General features: G+C 39.8%; 1 protein-coding gene across 1 annotated transcript in view; it reads left to right on the forward strand.

Moving 5' to 3' along the window:
- Positions 1–8,741: 8,741 nt before the first annotated feature.
- Positions 8,742–18,876, forward strand: part of LOC120045102 (transcriptional regulator ATRX-like) — a 38,497-nt gene continuing 28,362 nt past the window's right edge. The window contains exons 1-14 of the mRNA XM_038989977.1: positions 8,742–8,921; positions 9,438–9,547; positions 9,645–9,700; positions 9,806–9,858; positions 9,984–10,111; positions 10,226–10,342; positions 10,429–10,538; positions 10,694–10,761; positions 10,880–12,711; positions 12,854–12,920; positions 17,402–17,553; positions 17,844–18,008; positions 18,126–18,243; positions 18,382–18,487. Coding sequence (XP_038845905.1) covers positions 8,902–8,921; positions 9,438–9,547; positions 9,645–9,700; positions 9,806–9,858; positions 9,984–10,111; positions 10,226–10,342; positions 10,429–10,538; positions 10,694–10,761; positions 10,880–12,711; positions 12,854–12,920; positions 17,402–17,553; positions 17,844–18,008; positions 18,126–18,243; positions 18,382–18,487 — 3,102 coding nt within the window. The 5' untranslated portion in view covers positions 8,742–8,901. The remainder of the gene's footprint in view (positions 8,922–9,437; positions 9,548–9,644; positions 9,701–9,805; positions 9,859–9,983; positions 10,112–10,225; positions 10,343–10,428; positions 10,539–10,693; positions 10,762–10,879; positions 12,712–12,853; positions 12,921–17,401; positions 17,554–17,843; positions 18,009–18,125; positions 18,244–18,381; positions 18,488–18,876) is intronic.

The raw sequence follows: 18,876 nt of genomic DNA on the forward strand, positions 1-18,876 counted from the left end.
CTTAGCACAAATGACAGATGATTGGTTAAAGAGTATGGATGACAGGAAGATAGTTGGTGCAGTGTTGCTAGATTTCAGTGCTGCTTTTAATGTAATTGATCATGAACTGTTACTAGGTAAACTCAAATGTTATGGTTTCAAGTCTGCAGCTCTATCCTGGATGGAAAGCTATCTATCCAGGAGAAGTGTTCTTTAATGGTAGCTTTTCAAACAGTAAAGATATACACTGTGGTGATCCTCAAGGAAGTTGCCTAAGCCCACTTCTCTACTCTATATTTACTAATGATTTACCTTCAGTAATGAACAAAGCAAGAGTGGTCATGTATGATGATGACTCTACAATGTATAGCAGCATCAGAATGTAATGAGCTAACAGATGTACTGAGCAGTGAACTAAGAATGGTGTCTGAGTGGGTTGATATGAACAAATTGGTGTTGAACATTTCTAAAATGAAATGTATTGTATTTGGTTCAAGATATATGCTTGCTGATGATCCCTAATTGAATTTGTTGATGAATAGAACGCATGTAGAGCAAGTGAAAAAAACAAAAACTACTAGGTGTCATGTTGGACGCAGCTTTATCATGGTCAGAACACATAGATAATATTGTTATTATGGGTAGGGGAATTGCTGTTACAAGAAAATGTTCAGAGTATGTAACATCTAGCACACTGAATCAGGTGATTCAATCCCTGGTCCTATCACACTTAGAGTACTGTCCAGTTATATGGTCATCTGCAGCAAAGAAAGATATAAAAAAAAAAGCTCAAAATTGCTCAAAACAGGGCTGCCAGATTAGTTCTTAATTGCTCTATACGTATGAATATTATCCAAATGCATCAGAATCTCTCATGGCTTCATGTTAAAAACAAATTACCATCCAGTCTTCTGATTTTCTTTAGGAATGTTATATTTTTCAAAAAACCACAGTATTTTTCAGGCCAGTTAGTACATAGTAGCAACAGGCATAACCACCAAACCAGACAGGCAAATTCAGGACAGCTAAGACAACCCAAGCCAAGGACAAATCACCTTAAATCTACAGTTTTATATAGCGCCATAGCTGAATGGAACTCTTTACCAATCCATATTTCTCAGGTAAAAAGTAAATCTACCTTCAAGAAAAAAATAAAAGAACATCTAATATGGTAGGCCATATGACTGGACAGGAAATAGGAAGCATCAACTGAATGTTAAATGTGTTTACTGTCCGGTATTTTCATTGTCTGTATTGTCTACTTGTTGAATGTTTGTGAAGTCTTGATTTGTGGTTGTTTATAATCTCTTGTTAATTGGTGTTGGACCCCAGGAAGATTAGCTAGCATTACGGCATTAGCTAATGGGGATCCTAATAAAAATTACAAATTACAAATGCGGAAGACACATTTCAGTTGAATGCATTCAGTTGTACAACTGACTAGGTATCCCCCTTTCCCCTTTTTGATGTGGAGTGAACTCTCTATGTCTGAGGAGTTACATTAAGTACTTTCTTGAGCGACCCCACCCTCTCAGGCCCCAGAGCCCGAGTAGGGAGTTATGGAGTTTTTTGAATGACTCAAGGAGTGGAACAATTTTTGTAAAGATTTATTTATTAGTAGTGTGTGCGGATTAATGACTTTTTCCCCTTCTCTGTATTTTTTTCCACCCCCACCAGTTGGTGGCGACAATCCAACATTAGTTGTGGTATGCCATAAAACCTTAGAAAAGAAGATGTAGCTTTGTTTGAATACTCAGGTTGCAGTTCAAACTCATAAGAGACACACCCTCGTCCACTTACCCTCGCCTTATGCCCTTGGGGGAATCCCTGTCACCATCTTGGAGAGCGGTCCAAATGATTAGCCAACTAAGGGAAGTTTGCAACGTAAACCCCCCAGCCGTCGTTTTTAGTCGAGTTTGCGAGTGTACAATAATGTTCACTTCGGGGCCTGAAACTCCCCATTATTCAATTTGCGACGATTGTACATCCGCTAAGAAAAGTCTGCCAAAAATGAAAACCTCAACGTCAATATATGGAGTCAACATACAAGTAAGTAAAAACGAATGTAAATAAGTTAGAAATGGTGTTACTAATGCACATGAGGGCACAAACACATCTCGTAAAAGTAATTATGTTTTTGTTTGGTTAGCTTTTGGAAATTGTATAAATAAAACATTTTCCTTCTTCAGAAGTTCCAGCTAGGCAGGCTAATGTTATTTAGCTAATTCATTTGCTAGCTATCATACAGTAGGCGTATATTAATAATGGTATATTTATGCAATCATAATTGACTGTAGTGCATATAAAGCACCCACAAGCTGATGAAAACACAATCATCACAGGATGAACAAATGACACATTTCCGGGCATGGGCGGTCGGTTTAAAAATCATTCCTTATCGCTTACGTTCACTGATCCTACGTTTTTGATTCATCCTACTACAGTTTATACTTTTATATAATCTTTGTTGTTTTGTCTTTGTCTATAGTTTCTCTTAATGCTAGGGGGTTACGAAACACTGTGAATTTTCATTTGCTAAACAATTTCAAACAGATTTTTTATTTTTTCAAGAGTCTCACTCAATTTCGGCTGATGCCAACTTCTGGAGATCACAGTAGGCCAACGATATTTGGCTTTCCCATGGATCTGAACGCTCCGCTGGTGTCACTACAATGAAAAATTCCTTTGGTGGTAATATTCTACATTCGGAATGTGACCCCATTGGTCACTTTATTTGTCTTGTGATCCGTTACAATGACATTACGCTCATTACTGTAAACCTCTACGGGTACAACACCAAACATGAGAATGATGAGTTGCTTGAATTTATAGAGAAACATATACTTCATTGGTTATCTAAATTTCTGAATTCGTTATTATTGATAGGAGGGGACTTTAACATTACTATAGATAATTCAACTGATAGATGGCCCCCAGGTAGGCCAACAAATCAGAATTTGGATTTAATACCTTTTATGGAAAAGTTTGATCTTACTGATATATGGAGAGAGAGGTTTCATTCACTTGGAGTAACAAAACAGGTTCTAGACAATCCAGAATAGATTTTTGGCTTATATCCAAATGTATTGATAGTGAGTGTGTTACTACAAATATTTGTACTACTCCCCTCACAGACCATAGGGCCATTTACATTGATATCAAAATATTTACCCCTGATACTGACCTTGGTAGAGCATCCTACTGGAAGCTAAATAGCTCATTATTAAATAATGATTTAGTTAAGTTTGAGGTTAAAGATCTGCTTTCACACTTTTGGGAAAGGGCTTGTGAAGAAAAATCTTATTGCAAGAACTGGGAGCTCTTTAAATTTGAGGTGTCCAAATACCTTAGAAAATATGGTAGTAATCTTGCTAAGACCAGAAGAGCTGAGGAGGAAAAGGTGATCATTAAGATAACTTCCCTTTCTCAGAAGTCCCCAGCCGGGCTCTCGGGGGAGGAGAAGATGGAACTGATTGAGTTACAAAATAAACTGGATAATTTATATAGACTAAAAGCAGAAGGAGACTTTAATTAGATCTAGGAAAAAATTGATTGAGGTGGGAGAACAGAATTCATCCTATTTCTTTAGACTTGAGAAATTTCACTCTACAAATAACACTATCCATAAGTTCAACATTGATGGTGTTATTACAGATGACCAAAAATTAATCGCTAAATACTGTATCATTTTTTACAGAAAATTGTATACCTCTACGTACTGTCAGGAATCCACAGATATGTTTTTTGACTCACTGAATAATGTTCACTCTATCAGTGATATAGAATCTAAACAGTGTGATGAATCCATCAAAGTTGAAGAGATTATAGAGTCTATCAAACATCTAAAGAACAATAAATCACCAGGTGTTGATGGAATTACATCAGAATTTTACAAATTATTTTCTGAACAAGTAGCTCCCTTCCTATTTGAAGTCTTTTTAGAGAGTATTAAAAACAATGTTCTCCCTCCTACAATGAGTCAGGGGTTAATAACACTGATACATAAGCCTAAAAAATAAGTGCTGCTCATCGATAACTGGCATCCAATTTGTCTTCTTAATAATGACTATGTGCAATATCTTATAGTCATTATTAAGAAGACACTACTTGCAAAAATAATTAAAGAAGTCCTGGATGCAATCATTGATGAAACACAGTCTGGCTTTATGAAGAACAGATATATTTCTAACAATATCAGACTAGTATTAGACATACTTGACTACTCAGACCTAATAACCGAGGATAGCTTCATATTATTTTTAGATTTTTATAAAGCATTTGACACAGTAGAGCATCAGTTCCTCTTCCACTCCCTTGAGAGACTTGGCTTTGGGATTTTTTTTCTGTAAGGCTATTAAGACTCTATACAAATGGTAACAGCTCTATCAAATTGAAATATGGCACCTCGCCTAGATTTGAGTTAAAGAGAGGAATTAGGCAAGGTTGTCCAATCTCTCCGTACCTGTTTTTATTAATCACCCAACTTCTTACAAAGTCTTTAAATAATAGTCCTGCACAAGGTATTTCCATAGCTGGTAAAGAAATGATTATAAGCCAGCTGGCTGACGATACTAGACTTTTTCTGAAAGACGCTAACCAAATTCCCATATCGATTAATGTGATACAATCCTTTTCCAAAGCGTCTGGTCTAATAAATGTGAACTCATGGCTGTCAAAGATTGTGTGACACCTTCATATTATGGTATTCCAGTAAAAGAAGAACTTACATATTTAGGCATAACCATTACAAAGGATCAGAAATCTAGAGGCTTACTAAATTTTAACCCTCTTATTAAAAAAAACAGAAGAATCTAAATCAATGGCTACAGAGGGACTTATCTATAAAGTAATAGTCCTAATAACCAAGGCTGAAGGTATCTCTAGACTAACATATGGCACTATCTTTATATCGTGATGGTAAAATAAGCAAGGAGATAGACCAGATGCTTTTCAACTTTATGTGGAGAAACCGTACCCATTACATTCGGAAAACTGTTGTAATGAACACTTATGAGAATGGTGGGCTGAATTTTCTGGACTTTACTACCTTAAATAATACTTTTAAGATCAATTGGATAAAATAATTCCTAAGAAGACCCACTTCTATGTGGAATTTTATTCCTCATCATGTCTTCTATACTTTTGGTAGCCTTAACTTCATGTTGGTTTGCAATTATAATATTGACAAAGTTCCAGTGGAACTTTCTGCTTTTCATTGGCAGGTTTTCTTGTCATGGTCCTTAATTTATAAGCATAATTTTTCACCACACAGATATTATATATGGAATAATCGGGATATATTGTATAAAAATACTTCCTTGTTTTTGGAATATTGGTTCCGAAATAATATCCTATTGGTGAGCCAACTGATAAATGCAGAGGGTCTTTTACTTAGTTATAAGGAATTCTTATCACTTTACAAGGTCCCTGTAACACCTAAAGATTATGCAATTGTTTTAGATGCCATTCCCTCAGGTGTTGCTTTATTATTCAGGAACGTGTCAAGACCTGACCCTCAGAGCCTACCTTCCATTGACCTTGTTGACTCATCAGTAGGAAAGATTTGTTTCTCTTTTGGTCCATTCAACAACCTTGTTTCAGCAGGATGTTGTATCTATACCTTATGTCATGCCTTATTGGAATGGATTTATTGATAATATCTGTTGGGGAAAAGTTTGGATGTTGCCACACGCATACATACTTGTTAACAAAATTAAGGAAGTTTCCTTTGAAATTATTCATAAATATTATCCTGCCAACCACTATATGAAGAAGTTTAAGGAAAACATCAACTCAAATTGTTCCTTTTGTAATGACCACCCAGAAACAGTGTTGCATCTTTTTTGCCACTGTATTCACGTAAGAAAACTGTGGCAAGACATCAGTAGATTTATAATTGAACACATTTATGAAGATCTTACACTATTGTGGAGAGATGTACTGCTTGGATTATTTACCTACGATATAAATAAGCTGACATTTTTTAATGTAATTAATTTCATTATTCTTTTGGCCAAATTTCACATTCACGAATGTAAATTTACAAACAAAACACCACATTTTCTTACCTTACAAAAATAAATGTAATTGTATTTTAAGACAATTAAATACTCTACTAACAACAAATCTGTTAGAATAATAAGTGTATGTATGTCCCTTAAGGTCCATGTGTAATGTGATATTGTACCCCCTAGCCCAATTGTCCTTTGCATATTATTTATATATACTTGTGTTCCCACATGTACTTCCTGTATTGATTTGTTGTTAATAAAAAAATATATAATAAAAAAATTAAAAAGTCCTTCTTCCCTCGCCCTGCAAGTGTATACTCGTCAGACGTCATGGCCAGGTCGCAGTTGTAAATGAGAACTTGTTCTCAACTAGCCTATCTGGTTAAATAAAGGTGAAATAAAAATAAATAACAAATTAAACGTCATCAGAAGTGTTAACTTAATTTGAGTGCTGAGGGATAGGGTGTCTTAAGTGTTTGGACTGTGTTAAGGCTGCGAAAGTTCAACTGAGATAGGAACAGTAGCACACCTGAACTTGGTTAAAATAATTGTTTAATTCAAAAGTTAATAAATGGCAAATACAATTTCCGTATATACGGGTTCAATGTTTCATCACGCAGGATAAGACAGAGAACTGATTTGTTCCTGTCAAAGATAGTATATTATACTCGTGACAGAGATAGTTCCCACTTCCGAGCCGGCCTGTCAGAGTAGAGACTGGGCGTGGTTTAGACTCACCCAGCCTATCGTTGGTGTTGGCGCATAAGCTGGTCCCAGCCCCTTTGCGCTCTCTGGTGTCCTGTCGCTGTTGCTGTGTAGATTACGCTCCCTCACCCCAGAGACTGGGGTCAGACAGTTTTGTAACATTGTCTGAGATATTTGCACCTGTATACAATGTCCACTGTTCTCGCTCAAGGCTAACTACAGCTTCCCAGCACTCTTATCTGGGGCTAACTGTTACTTCCAGCACACACACGCAGACACCCAGGCTCCCAGGCCAACAGTTTGCTAATATTCAATCACGTGTGTTATAGTATTGGGTTATAGTGCATAACTCAGAACCTCACAGATGTTCTTCGTGTGTATAGTTTATCTGTTATTGTCTATTGTATACCACAGTCAGCAGTCTCCTGATTCACCCCCCTCCTGTGCCTCTCTAAGATTAGCACAGTCTCGGTCACACAGTACAGCGCCCTTTTTTAACACACACACATTTCACACTGCTGTTCATATCTTATGCTCAGATACATTTGTTGCATACACACACATATTTCATACACACACATATTTCAGGCTGTGGCCTCATGGTTAGACAGAGCACTGGTAAGAGTGAGAACAATGGAAAATGCAGGTTCACATGAGTCAGTAATTCAAACTTTAATGCATAAGAAGCCCTACTAGCTTATAGTTAGTTAAGCATGTCAAAAAACCTTACAAAACCCCACAACTGCTGCCTCATACTAACCGCACTATTTCTGATGTACATTGAGTATATAGTATGCTTATAGGTCATAGTATGGATATAGTTAGTATGCCAAAAGTTCCCGGATATCATACTAAATTCGCCAAAATACGAAGTATACAAGCAGTGGACGTATTACCGTGCTTTTAGGTCCCATAATGCCATTCTTCAGAAAATGGGTGTGGCTTCACAACGTTTTCAGATGTGAAGAAAATGGTGGAAAATATACAGGCGAAGTTCGACGAGAGCGGATACTAATTAATTGCTTAAACTAACTATGACAAATGTTAAGAAAATGTTGAGCAATGTAATAAAGTAATGACTTTTTAAATAAGTTACGATGACTGACAATTTGTTAGCTACAATATTCTTACGAACCGCATAGCATTACAGCAGTATGTTACGATATGTTAGCTAGTTACCTAACGTTATTTGGCTAATACATCGAACTTGCCAGGCAGTATATTAACTAACTACCTAACGTTAATTGACTTGATTATTCACATTCTTAGCTAAGTGCTATAGTCGTTGTGCGTTCTCAATGGGCATTGTTAATTCTGGCTATCTACTCCGATTTCAGAGCACTCTCATCTGAGCGTGCAGAGCACACATCTGATGAATGTAGGAATGCTCAACACTGTTGAATGTGGCCATGTCAGTGAACGTTGGCAAAAAAAAGCGTAATTAAATTGTTGCCAACAGCACAGTTACAGTCACCAACACTCTGGATGAAATGAAAACAGCCTAACCATCTCTGCCAGGGCAAGTAAAATGGTCAGAGTGAGGTGTTCTCTCATTTGTGTCTGGAAGTAGCTAGCCAACGTTAGCAAGTTAGCTTAGGTGCTTGACTGCCGTGGAACACTCGGTTCAACCCTATTCTTCAGCCAGAGCGTCCAGTGTGGGCTCTGGATGTACAAACGGACAATCTGACAATGCTCCAGATTGAATTTACGAAACACCCAAAATCATAAAATGTCTAGCTAGTTATTTGTTACACTAACAAGCTAGCAAGATGTTGCATAGCAACATAACCAACTTCCGGTAGACAGGCGAAACTATAGTAGGCTCAATTGAAATGATACGTTTCGTTTACAGTATACTAAAATGAACTAATAGTAGGTAGTATACAGTTAGAGTATTCGAACACAGCTACAGTCTTTATACCGAGATACAGTACGGCCAAATATTGTTTTATAACTAGCTCATTGTTCTTTCTGTGGTAGGCCTACAGACTGGAACGCGCCCATTTTCAAGTCTGCGCAGTCGCAATGACGAAGTTATCGGAGAAACAGCGCCATTTTTGCTTAGCTTGCGCCTCTGTCGGTGTCTGGCATTGTGTTAGAAATCTGAGAAAAAATTACTTGCAATAATGAGGGTAATTGTGAAATTTTGGGGGGAATAAGCCCATATAGTGCGCCGTTTGCATAAGGTGCATTTTACCAGCTCAAGATGTCCTCAGAGATGCTCAGGTAACGTTAATATAGCAAAGGTCTCCAGCTCCCTGAGCAAGCTAATCGGGCAAGCAATAGCTAACTAGCTAGTTTATTTGCGGCAGATAGTCCTAAAGTAGCTAGTTAGTCAGTTCTCGCATTCAAGCTGCTAGTCCTACTTGTAACATTTACATTAAATTAGTGCGTGCATCAAGATGGCCACATCTGTACCCAAAGTTATGCATTTTGTTTGATATTTAAGTATGATAGCTACTAGCGAACGTTAGCTAGCTAACGTTAGCTAGCTAAATTGTTTTGTCAATGATCTGGAATGCATTACTAGCCAAGTATTGAATCATGATAATAACTGTGCCTGAAGGAAATGGACCGATGCGCACAAGGACAGATATGTCCACATCATAGCTATATCATATCCACACACTTTTTGGTTAGGCATTTGAACGAAGTTGGGTGGGGGGGGGGGGTTTGTTGAAAGAAACTCGCATGGTTGAGGACATTTGTTTAATTACTGGTCATTCTATTCATTCCTTTTAGCGTTCCTCCTGGCACGAGCAAGCTCGATGTGTTGGTGACCAAACTGCATGAATTCTTGGCTCATGCTCCAGAGGATGATGAGAACAGACTGGTGACAGAAAGTCCTGATGGTGAGAACTTTAATAAGTGAAACTTTAACTCAGGCATGGTGGTGTTTGTAGTAATATTAGTAGTGACTCACAATTGTCTACTGATTTTAATTCACAGGTATGACAAACAAGGACTGTGTGGAGCCACACTCAACAGACCGAACCCCTCTTGAGGTATTATCATGAGAAGTATCAGTTTAGGCTGTTATAGACCAAAGAGTATTCGGTGTTGATGCAGATCTAGAAGATATATTTGTAAAATGTTCTTGTTGAATACAGCCTCAACAGACCTCAACAGACACCTTGAAGCAGTCTGGATGTGGTTCCAGGAGGTGGGCTTCCTTCTGATATTTTGAACAATTTGATAGTTCATGTACATTGTTTATGGATGGGGAAACATAAAAACACAGTATTTTGATGTATGTGCATACTCTAATGGATGTCACTTGTATTACAGAAAACCTTCAGTTGTGATTAAACACAGTGGACTGGATGAATCTGGTGCTTCAAATGAAAGTGATGATGATGATGATGGCTTGATCATAAATTCAAACGGTTATCCTGATGTAACAAGATTACCTAAAGGTTAGTTTTTCTACTACTGCTTGCAATTAACACTGGAAATTAATAATGTAATGCATTTATTAACTGAAAATGCTTTGGCTTTCATTCATGTGTTTTTACATGTCTTATGCACAGGCACTGTACTGGTGAGGCCTGAGCCAGTGGAAAATGTCAGAGATGACTTCAGAGGTCCCGAATTCCGTTGCGGAAAATCTGGCAATCTGAAGAGAGCTTTTTCTAGGAGACGTGGAGGTGAGCTTTCGTTAATAAATAGGAAAAGACATATCCTTTACCTTAAAATAGTGTGCCGCAGAATGACGATTGATGTGTGTTTGTAGGTGGTGAACACTTGGAGATTGTTAGCTGTACAGCCTGTGGCCAGCAAGTTAACCACTTCCAGAGGGACTCCTTCTATCAGCATCCAGTACTCAAAGTACTTATTTGCAAGGTGAGAGGATCCTGGGTCTGTCAAAGAATGGGTCAATTAAATAAATAGGCTTAATATCACATTGGTTAAAATGGGCATTCTCCAACAATGTTGTTGAGCTCATCTACATTTTTAGGGGCTCCATTCCTAATGTTCTTGTCTTATTATTTTCTCAGTCTTGTTTCAAGTATTACTCAAGTGATGACATCAGCAAGGATTGTGATGGCATGGATGAACAGTGCAGGTACGATGGGGTGGTTCTCTTATACAACAAGATGCTCCAAGCAAATCCTGAGATGTTAATAAACATACAGGTTGTTACGTTAATCATTACTTCAATCTATTATATTTGCTTTTTACAGATGGTGTGCAGAGGGGGGAAACCTGATCTGCTGCGACTTTTGCCCCAATGCCTTCTGTAAGAAATGCATTTTGCGGAACCTGGGGCGAAAAGAGTTGTCTGGCATCCTGGATGAGGAGAGTAAGTGGTACTGCTACGTATGCAGCCCAGAGCCTCTTCTGGACCTGGTCGTCGCTTGTGACAACGTCCTTGACAACTTGGGGCATTTGTGGCCAGACCACCGCAAGAGGGGCAGAGGCGAGGGAAAATCTGGACATTATGACTCCCATCCAAGGCATTCTCAAAACATTCCCGTGGGTCATTGGAACCATAGTGGCATGGATGGTCACGTTGTGTTCAACTACAACACCCTTCAAATTCCAGAGGAGATGGCCAAAAAGGCTAAAAACCTGGTGGACTCTACAAACACCGTAAACACAACTTTTGTGAAGTTTATTCAAGGTGGCATGCAGCAGAAACAGACAACCGAGTTAAAGCTACAATACCTGAAGACTTTCCAGTCAGTACTGAAGGGTCTGAAGAAGTCTCAGACAGCTCTGGAGGAAGCCCTTTTGGAGGAGTTCAGAGAGATGGGTTTGCCAAATGGTGGCGAAAACCCCACGTTTGATGATACTGATGTACCTCAACAAGAACAAGAGGGTTGTGTGGAAATTGACATTTCTGATAAGAATGGCCTTAATTACTTAAAGAAAATTGCAGCTGAACATTTGGAAGAGAATGATTCAGACTCAAATGGCTTTATGGATGATGGAAGGCCTTCGTCCTCAATTGAAATGAAAGGTGTCCTTGGCACAGAGATAATTCCCCGACGAGGTAGAGGCAGGCCGCGGAAAAACTCAAAGCCTGGAGAAGATGCTTGCAACGTGACAAAACAACTGGTGGTGCAAATTTCACCTGCCCCTGTTGAACAAGAGCCACTCTCTGGCCCCCCAGAGTTGGAGGTGGAAGTGGAGTTGGAGGCAGAGGAGGAAGAGAGAAAAGAAAAAGTGGAGGAACGGGAGGGAGACTGTGAATCTATTGAACTTGTAACAGAGGGGGAGTATGAATCTGCTGAAGGAAGCGAATCTCTGGAACTGGAAGAGGAACCAGATAATAGACGCTCACCTCGGGTAAAGACCACACCCTTGCGCAGGCCAGGTGAGGGCAAGACCCAGCCGACCCCCTCGGGTGCGGACAGTGAGAGTGACTCGGACCCTGACACCAGCCCCGATGCTGAAGTGCCTCAAGGAGCTGACGAGGGAGGGCTTGGGAGAGGAACTGATGACTCTGACTCCGATGAGGTCCCAGCTGTCCTCCAGAGGGCCGCCATGACGCGCAGTTCAGACGAAGCCGAGAGTGACGATGGAGACCATCGGAGTGTGACCAAGAAATGCCTCTTCGGCCTGAAGAAGAACACACCCCTCTCTCCAGAAAGAGTTGTCCGCAAACGCAAGGTGCCAGACCGCTCCTCTGACTCTGATTCCTCCAGTGACGATCCGGACCTGCAGAAGGAGATCAAGACTATGACCAGGCCCAGGGGGAGGCCTCGGAAGGTTAAGAGAGAGGATGAACCTACCCCCAGCAAGGATAGTCCGCAACATAGGCCCAGGGGCAGACCTCGGAAGGTCAAGAAAGAGGATGAATCTACATCCAGCAAGGAGGGTAATACCCAGGCAGCCAAGCCTCAAAGCACACCTCAATCTGAGCATAGAACGAAGCAGACGCCATCCTCTTCCAGTCAAGAAGAGGGGGACCTGGACTCTGAGTCTAGCGATGACAGTGGTGACCAGAAGATCAAGCCTATCACTGAGGAGGTGGCCTTACTGGGGGCAGCAGCTTTCCACCAGTCATCCGGTGAGCTGGTCTCTCACTTTCTCTGTACTTTTTGGACAATGCACTGCATTCATGAGCTGTATTTTAACAATTTTCAGCTTGCGGTGTAGATTTCCTGTAGCAAATGTTGAACTAACCTTCTCATTTTTTTTGTACTCTGTAGGCGATGAAGAGCAGCCCCAGTCTGGGCCTTCTTGGGCAGCAGAAGATGATGACGATCCAGAAAATAGGTATGGTTCAGAACGAACGGACATAGCGTTTGTAACACACCCTAGGCGCAGGAGAAAGGTCATGCCACGGAACCCTAAGTTGAGTGCTAATAATGGGGACTCCTCCGTTGTCAAGACCCCGTCCCAATCGAACCGGTCTCGTCCAACTCGCAGCTGCAGTAAACCAGCAGCTATCCCATACAATTTCTAGTGTTAAGTTCAGAGGTACGTGTCAAGCGCAGGGAGAAACCCCTCATACCTTGCTTAGGCTGTGTTATAAATGATAGGCCATTTATGCCACTCTGTTTTCGTTGATTACCTATTCTTTAATTCATTTTTTTGTCTTTTAATTTGAAGTTGTGTGACGTGTCTATTTGCAGAATGTGGAATCAGTTGAGTCCATGTCTCTGTGCATACCAAGGCGATTAAGAGGGGAAAATGCTGTTTAATGCATCAGTTTGCACAAAAGCATTATACACTTATTAAAACAGATTAAATAAATTATTTTATCTCATAGTTTCTCATTGGTTAACTATTTTGTAAGTCCGGGGTGTCAAACTAATTTCCCCCCGGGGCCGCATTCAGTCTTAAACGAGGTCCAGAAGGCCGCATATTTTTGGTATTTCCTTGCCGTCAAAATGTGCTATTTTTTTCCTATCTGTCGTTTTTGCAATTTGCGATGGTCCTTGACTGTCTCGCTGTAATTTCTGGGATTTATAAATGAACTGGACTCAGTCAAGAAACTAGGAATGTTGTTTGATTATCATTTTTACAGTTTCGATTTGGTTTGAGTCATTTTAAGGTATATTGAGTTCGCCCCCCCGCGGGCCGGATTGCACGCCCTGAATTATGTTCCTCTCACTGGGAATTGGTCATCATGGAATTTGATGTTATTTCTGAAGTGACTGATTTAGAACCCAGACCCTGATGATATTATACATGCCCTAATGGTCAACTCATGATCAGGCATTCTTTAGGGTGGCATTATTGTACATCACTGCACCCTTGTACAGTGGTGTAAAAATACTTTGAAGTACTACTTAAGTTATTTTCTTGGGTATCTGTACTATTTATGTTTGAACTTTTTTACTTTTACTCCACAACATTCCTAAAGAAAATAGGTTATTTTTACTCCCATTTTCCTGGACACCAAAAAGTACTTAGTACATTTCAAATGCTCAGGCAGGACAGCAAAATGGTTAAATTCACGTACCTATCAATATAACGGGTTGTCATCCCTACTGCCTCTGATCTGGCGAACTCACTAAACACACAAATACTGCGTTTTATAAATTATTTCTGAGTGTTGCAGTGTGCCCCTGGCTGTCCGTGAATAAAATAGTTTGCATAATATAAGGAATTTGATGTATAGCTTCTACATTTACTCAAGTATGACACTTAAGTATTTTTCCCACCACTACTTAAGTCAATTTTAAACCACTTTAACTCAAGTAGTCTTTTACTGGGTGACTTTACTTGAGTCATTTTCCGTTATGGTATCTTTACTTTTTACTCCAGTATGACAATTGAGTACTTTTTCCACCACTGTCCTTGTGGCTGCTGGATTTGCTAATTTCTCTAAGTCATTGTAAAATCACACAAGTTTCTGCGAGCATTTGGTAATTCTGTTGGTATATGGTTACCATATGGAGATTTCTTTCTTTGATATATATAACGTTCATGTGCAATATGCCAGTGGTGATGTGGCTGTTTTACGTGCTGCTATTCTCATACTAATACGATGGGTTGACAATCCGATTCTCTTTGAACAGAATGGCAAGACAATCTATTCTGCTTGATTTCAATTTTAAAATATATGATTTATCGCTTCTGACAGGTTGAGGGCTTAGCAGAGAAGGAGGACTTGTGATGCTAAACATCAGTATACCAAATACACTGATTATTAGACCTACTGTACTGTATTTGGGAGCTGTTTGTTTTTCTTACCACAGGCACCAAGCTGAATCTCTTGTATGCTTTGTTTATTGTACTCGATCCATAATCATATTTTCAGTATTTTCATGTCTGTTTTGCATGCAAGGCCACATTTATTGGCCATTTAGCTACATTTAAAATTATTTAAAGTTTAAATGCAATTACATTTCACTTTGGAGGAGCTCGATGCCCTAAGCAACAGCTCTGAAAGCTGGTCCTGTAAGAGTGGTTGTAATGCATTTTATTCAACCACAACTTTGACCTTTGAGGTCAGCCTTACAACATTACTGTGAGACGAGTATGTAGTGAAGTGTCTTTTTTTCTTCCATTTTTCTCTCTTCCCAGTTTAAACACTTGAGGTAAGGCCCAGGCCGAGGCTGTTGCCGGCCGCTGCTGTTTGTTACTGCCTCATATGGGGCCCTCATCATGTACACGTACTTCTCGCTGAGGCTTCATCAGAGGCTTCGTTCAACTATTACTATCTGCCAAAAGGATTCTTTCTGCAAAACATATTCATGTCTAAATGGATACGTACATGTATTTCACAGAGTATCGAACTACAAAACCATTTTGACCCTGTTTTTTTTTTTTACCCTTTACAAACTTTCTTTCGTACCAACTAAAAAAAACAGTGGTTAGAAAACTTATTTTCAAATTGAATTAATCATTTATGTTGTCTTTAGCTCTGAGGTGCTGTAGTGTTAGCCTTGTAGAGGCCTGTTACTTGTAGAGCATGCATTAAACAAGGATATGTTCTTACTTTTGTAATTGAATGAACTCTGTAAGAGAAACTATTCGTTGTAATAAATTAATACCCTTTATGATGTCTCGTATGTCTTCCTTATTCTATATAGGACCGGGTTTGTTCATCTTGTTCTGAGTGATAAGTCTTAGATATTTGTTATGGAGGGGTTGTTTACAAGGTCATTAAGTCATCTGACTTTTGACTCCTCAATGTGTTGCATTAAGACAAAATTAAATGAAGTGAAATCGTCCTTGACAGTGTTTTAGCTCTATCTATTTGCTCAGAGCATACATTATATATGCAAAAGTATGTCGACACCCCTTAAAATTTGTGGATTCGGCTATTTTAGCCACACCTGTTGCTGACAGGTGTATTAAATTTAGCACACAGCCGTCCAATCTCCATAGACAAAAAATGGCAGTAGAATGGCCTTACGGAAGAGCTCAGTGACTTTCAATGTGACACTGTCATAGGATGATACCTTTCCAAAAAGTCAATTCGTAAAATTTCTGCCCTGCTAGAGCGGCCCAGGTCAACTGTAAGTGCTGTTATTGTAAAGTGGAAACGTCTAGGAGCAACAATGGCTGAGCTGTGAAGTGGTAGGCCATATAAGCTCATAGAACGGGACTGCCGATTGCTGTAGCACGTTAAAATCGTCTGTCCTTGATTGCAGCATTCACTATTGAGTTCCAAACTGCCTCTGGAAGCAACGTCAGCACAATAACTGTTCGTCAGGAGTTTCATGAAATGGGTGTCTTGCTGAGCAGACTCACACAAGCCTAAGATCATGCGCATGCTCGATGCAAAGCGTCGGCTGGACTGGTGTAAAGCTCACTGCCATTGGACTCTGGAAACGCGTTCTCTGGAGTGATGAATCACGCTTCACTATCTGGCAGTCCGAATGACGAATCTGGGTTTGGCGGATGCCAGGTGAACGTTACCTTCCCCAATGCATAGTGCCAACTGTAAAGTTCAGTAGAGGAGGAATGATGGTCTGGGGATCTTTTTCATCATTCTGGCTAGACCCCTTAGTTCCAGTGAAGATAAATCTTAACGCCAAAGCATACAATGACATTCTAGACGATTCTGACTTTGTGGCAGCAGTTTGGGGAAGGCCCGTTCCTGTTTCAGCATGACAATGCCCCCATGCACAACGCGAGGTCAATACAGAATTGGTTTGTCGAAATTGTTGTGGAAGAATTTGACTGGCCTGGACAGAGCCCTGACCTCAACCCCATTAAACACCTTTGGGATGAATTGGAATGCAAACTGCGAGCCAGGCCTAATCGCCCAAGCTCACTAATGCTCTTGGCTGAATGGAAGCAAGTCCCTGCAGCAATATTCCAACATCTAGTGGAAAGCCTTCTGAGAAGAGTGGAGGCTGTTATAACAGCAAAGGGGGACCAACTCCATATTAATGCCCATGATTTTGGAATAAAATGTTTGATGAGCAGGTGTCCACATACTTTTGGTCATCTAGTGTATTCACATCAGTAAAGAAAACTTTGAACTACTTAATGCAATGGCCTTTCCCCTCTCATAGTCACTTAAACTATATTGTTGGCTGTTTACAGGTGGGGGACTGCAAAGTGATATTAGAATAGCTAACATTACCTTGTTATTTTCATTAATTCTATAATAAATGTATCTCCTGGTAATATTACGTTTAAGGTGAAATCCTGTATAAATCCTGTATAAATTTCCTATATAAAGACAAGTTCCTTTAGAGAATAAACCTATTAAGCAGTGCTTGATGGATTTGATGTGATGATCATTAAAATGATCCCCCGGTCCCTTTCCCTCTCTCCCTTGCTTCTGAAAGAATCGCTAAGAAAATGCTCTTGGCCCAAATCAAAGCCAACTACTCATCGGGGGAGGATTTCTCTTCAGATGTGGAGTCATCACATGATGATGAGTCTGACAGGGAAGAGAAGGAGCAAGAAGATGGGAAAGATGAAAGCTCCGATGAGAATGGTGGGTGATCCCTCCATACCGCCGCTACAATTTCAAGTTTATTTTGAGATGCAGCAATAAGCTCAATTTAGTGTTGCTTTGAATAAGGCAATTTTTTAGACATTAGGCTGAAATACTTATCTGACATCACCTGTTGCTTAGTAACTGAACATTTTAAAGTAGGTCCATTATTGTTGTGATGATCTAAACCATCACCCTGTGTTACTGTGTGTTAGTGTACAGGTTGCATTGACATTCACTATAGGAATATGATGTCCTCCTGACAATATACCATGTTGTTTCTGCTGCAGGGGAGACTTCCAGTTTGACCTCTGACTCTGAGTCCAGTAAAACATGTCACAGACATCGTCTGCTACGCCACAAGCTCAGCCTTGACAATGGAAATCCAAGTGATCAGAAAACCGCTGAAGAAAATGGGATTGAGCAGAAAGTCAGGAAGTCTAGAAGAACCAAAGGTTTGTATGGGATGGGTTCTGTGGTACTACTATGATTGGATACCATCAGTGCCCTAGTGTTGGAGTGGCTCTTTTACCCAGAGTAAACTCATTCTCTGCTTTCTTCCATCGCCTCAGGTGAGAAATTGGATAACCAGAGTAGTGATGATAATAGCCAATCACAGCAGGAAGAGTCTGGTATGAGTGAAGAGCTGAGCCAATCGGAGAACGAGGGCAATGAACAGATGCTCAAAAGGTAAGAAGACTCCTTATTGGTCAGTGCTGCTAACCAGGAAGGAAACCTAATTTTCTTTCATTACATGTGCATTTCTTTCATTACATGTGCATTACATGTGCATCAGTGAAATAACTTTCTGCTCTTTTGTCTCCTTAGCTCTACATCATCTACCTCTAGAGTCGAGAGGGAATCAGTCCGTAGTTATCTACAGAAGAAGCAGCAACCCTCATATATTGTGCTGTCTGACTCCAGTGTCGATAAGGTAACCAATCACTAGTTGTCGCATCCCCAGCTGAATGAATGGTCAACTCTCAAACTGATGGTTCATGAAAGTTTAATGCGGTACCATTTCCATAAACACCGTAAGAGATGATGGAGAAACAAACCAAAAATGCTCTTACAATATGAACAATACAGTGCACAAACAATACACTTTTACACAACTTTACATTGGCATGCTTCGTACATGAAATGCATCAATATGCATGAGAATTTCTACCCAAATAGTTGATTACGTGCTAATAGCTTGTTAAAACTTCTTGTGGATAGGGGGCAGCATTTTCACGTTTGGATGAAAAGCGTGCCCAGAGTAAACTCCCTCTTACTCAGTCCTAGATGCTAATATATCCATATTATTATTAGTATTGAATA

Source organism: Salvelinus namaycush, chromosome 3, assembly GCF_016432855.1.
Source record: "Salvelinus namaycush isolate Seneca chromosome 3, SaNama_1.0, whole genome shotgun sequence".
Lineage (NCBI taxonomy): Eukaryota > Metazoa > Chordata > Actinopteri > Salmoniformes > Salmonidae > Salvelinus > Salvelinus namaycush.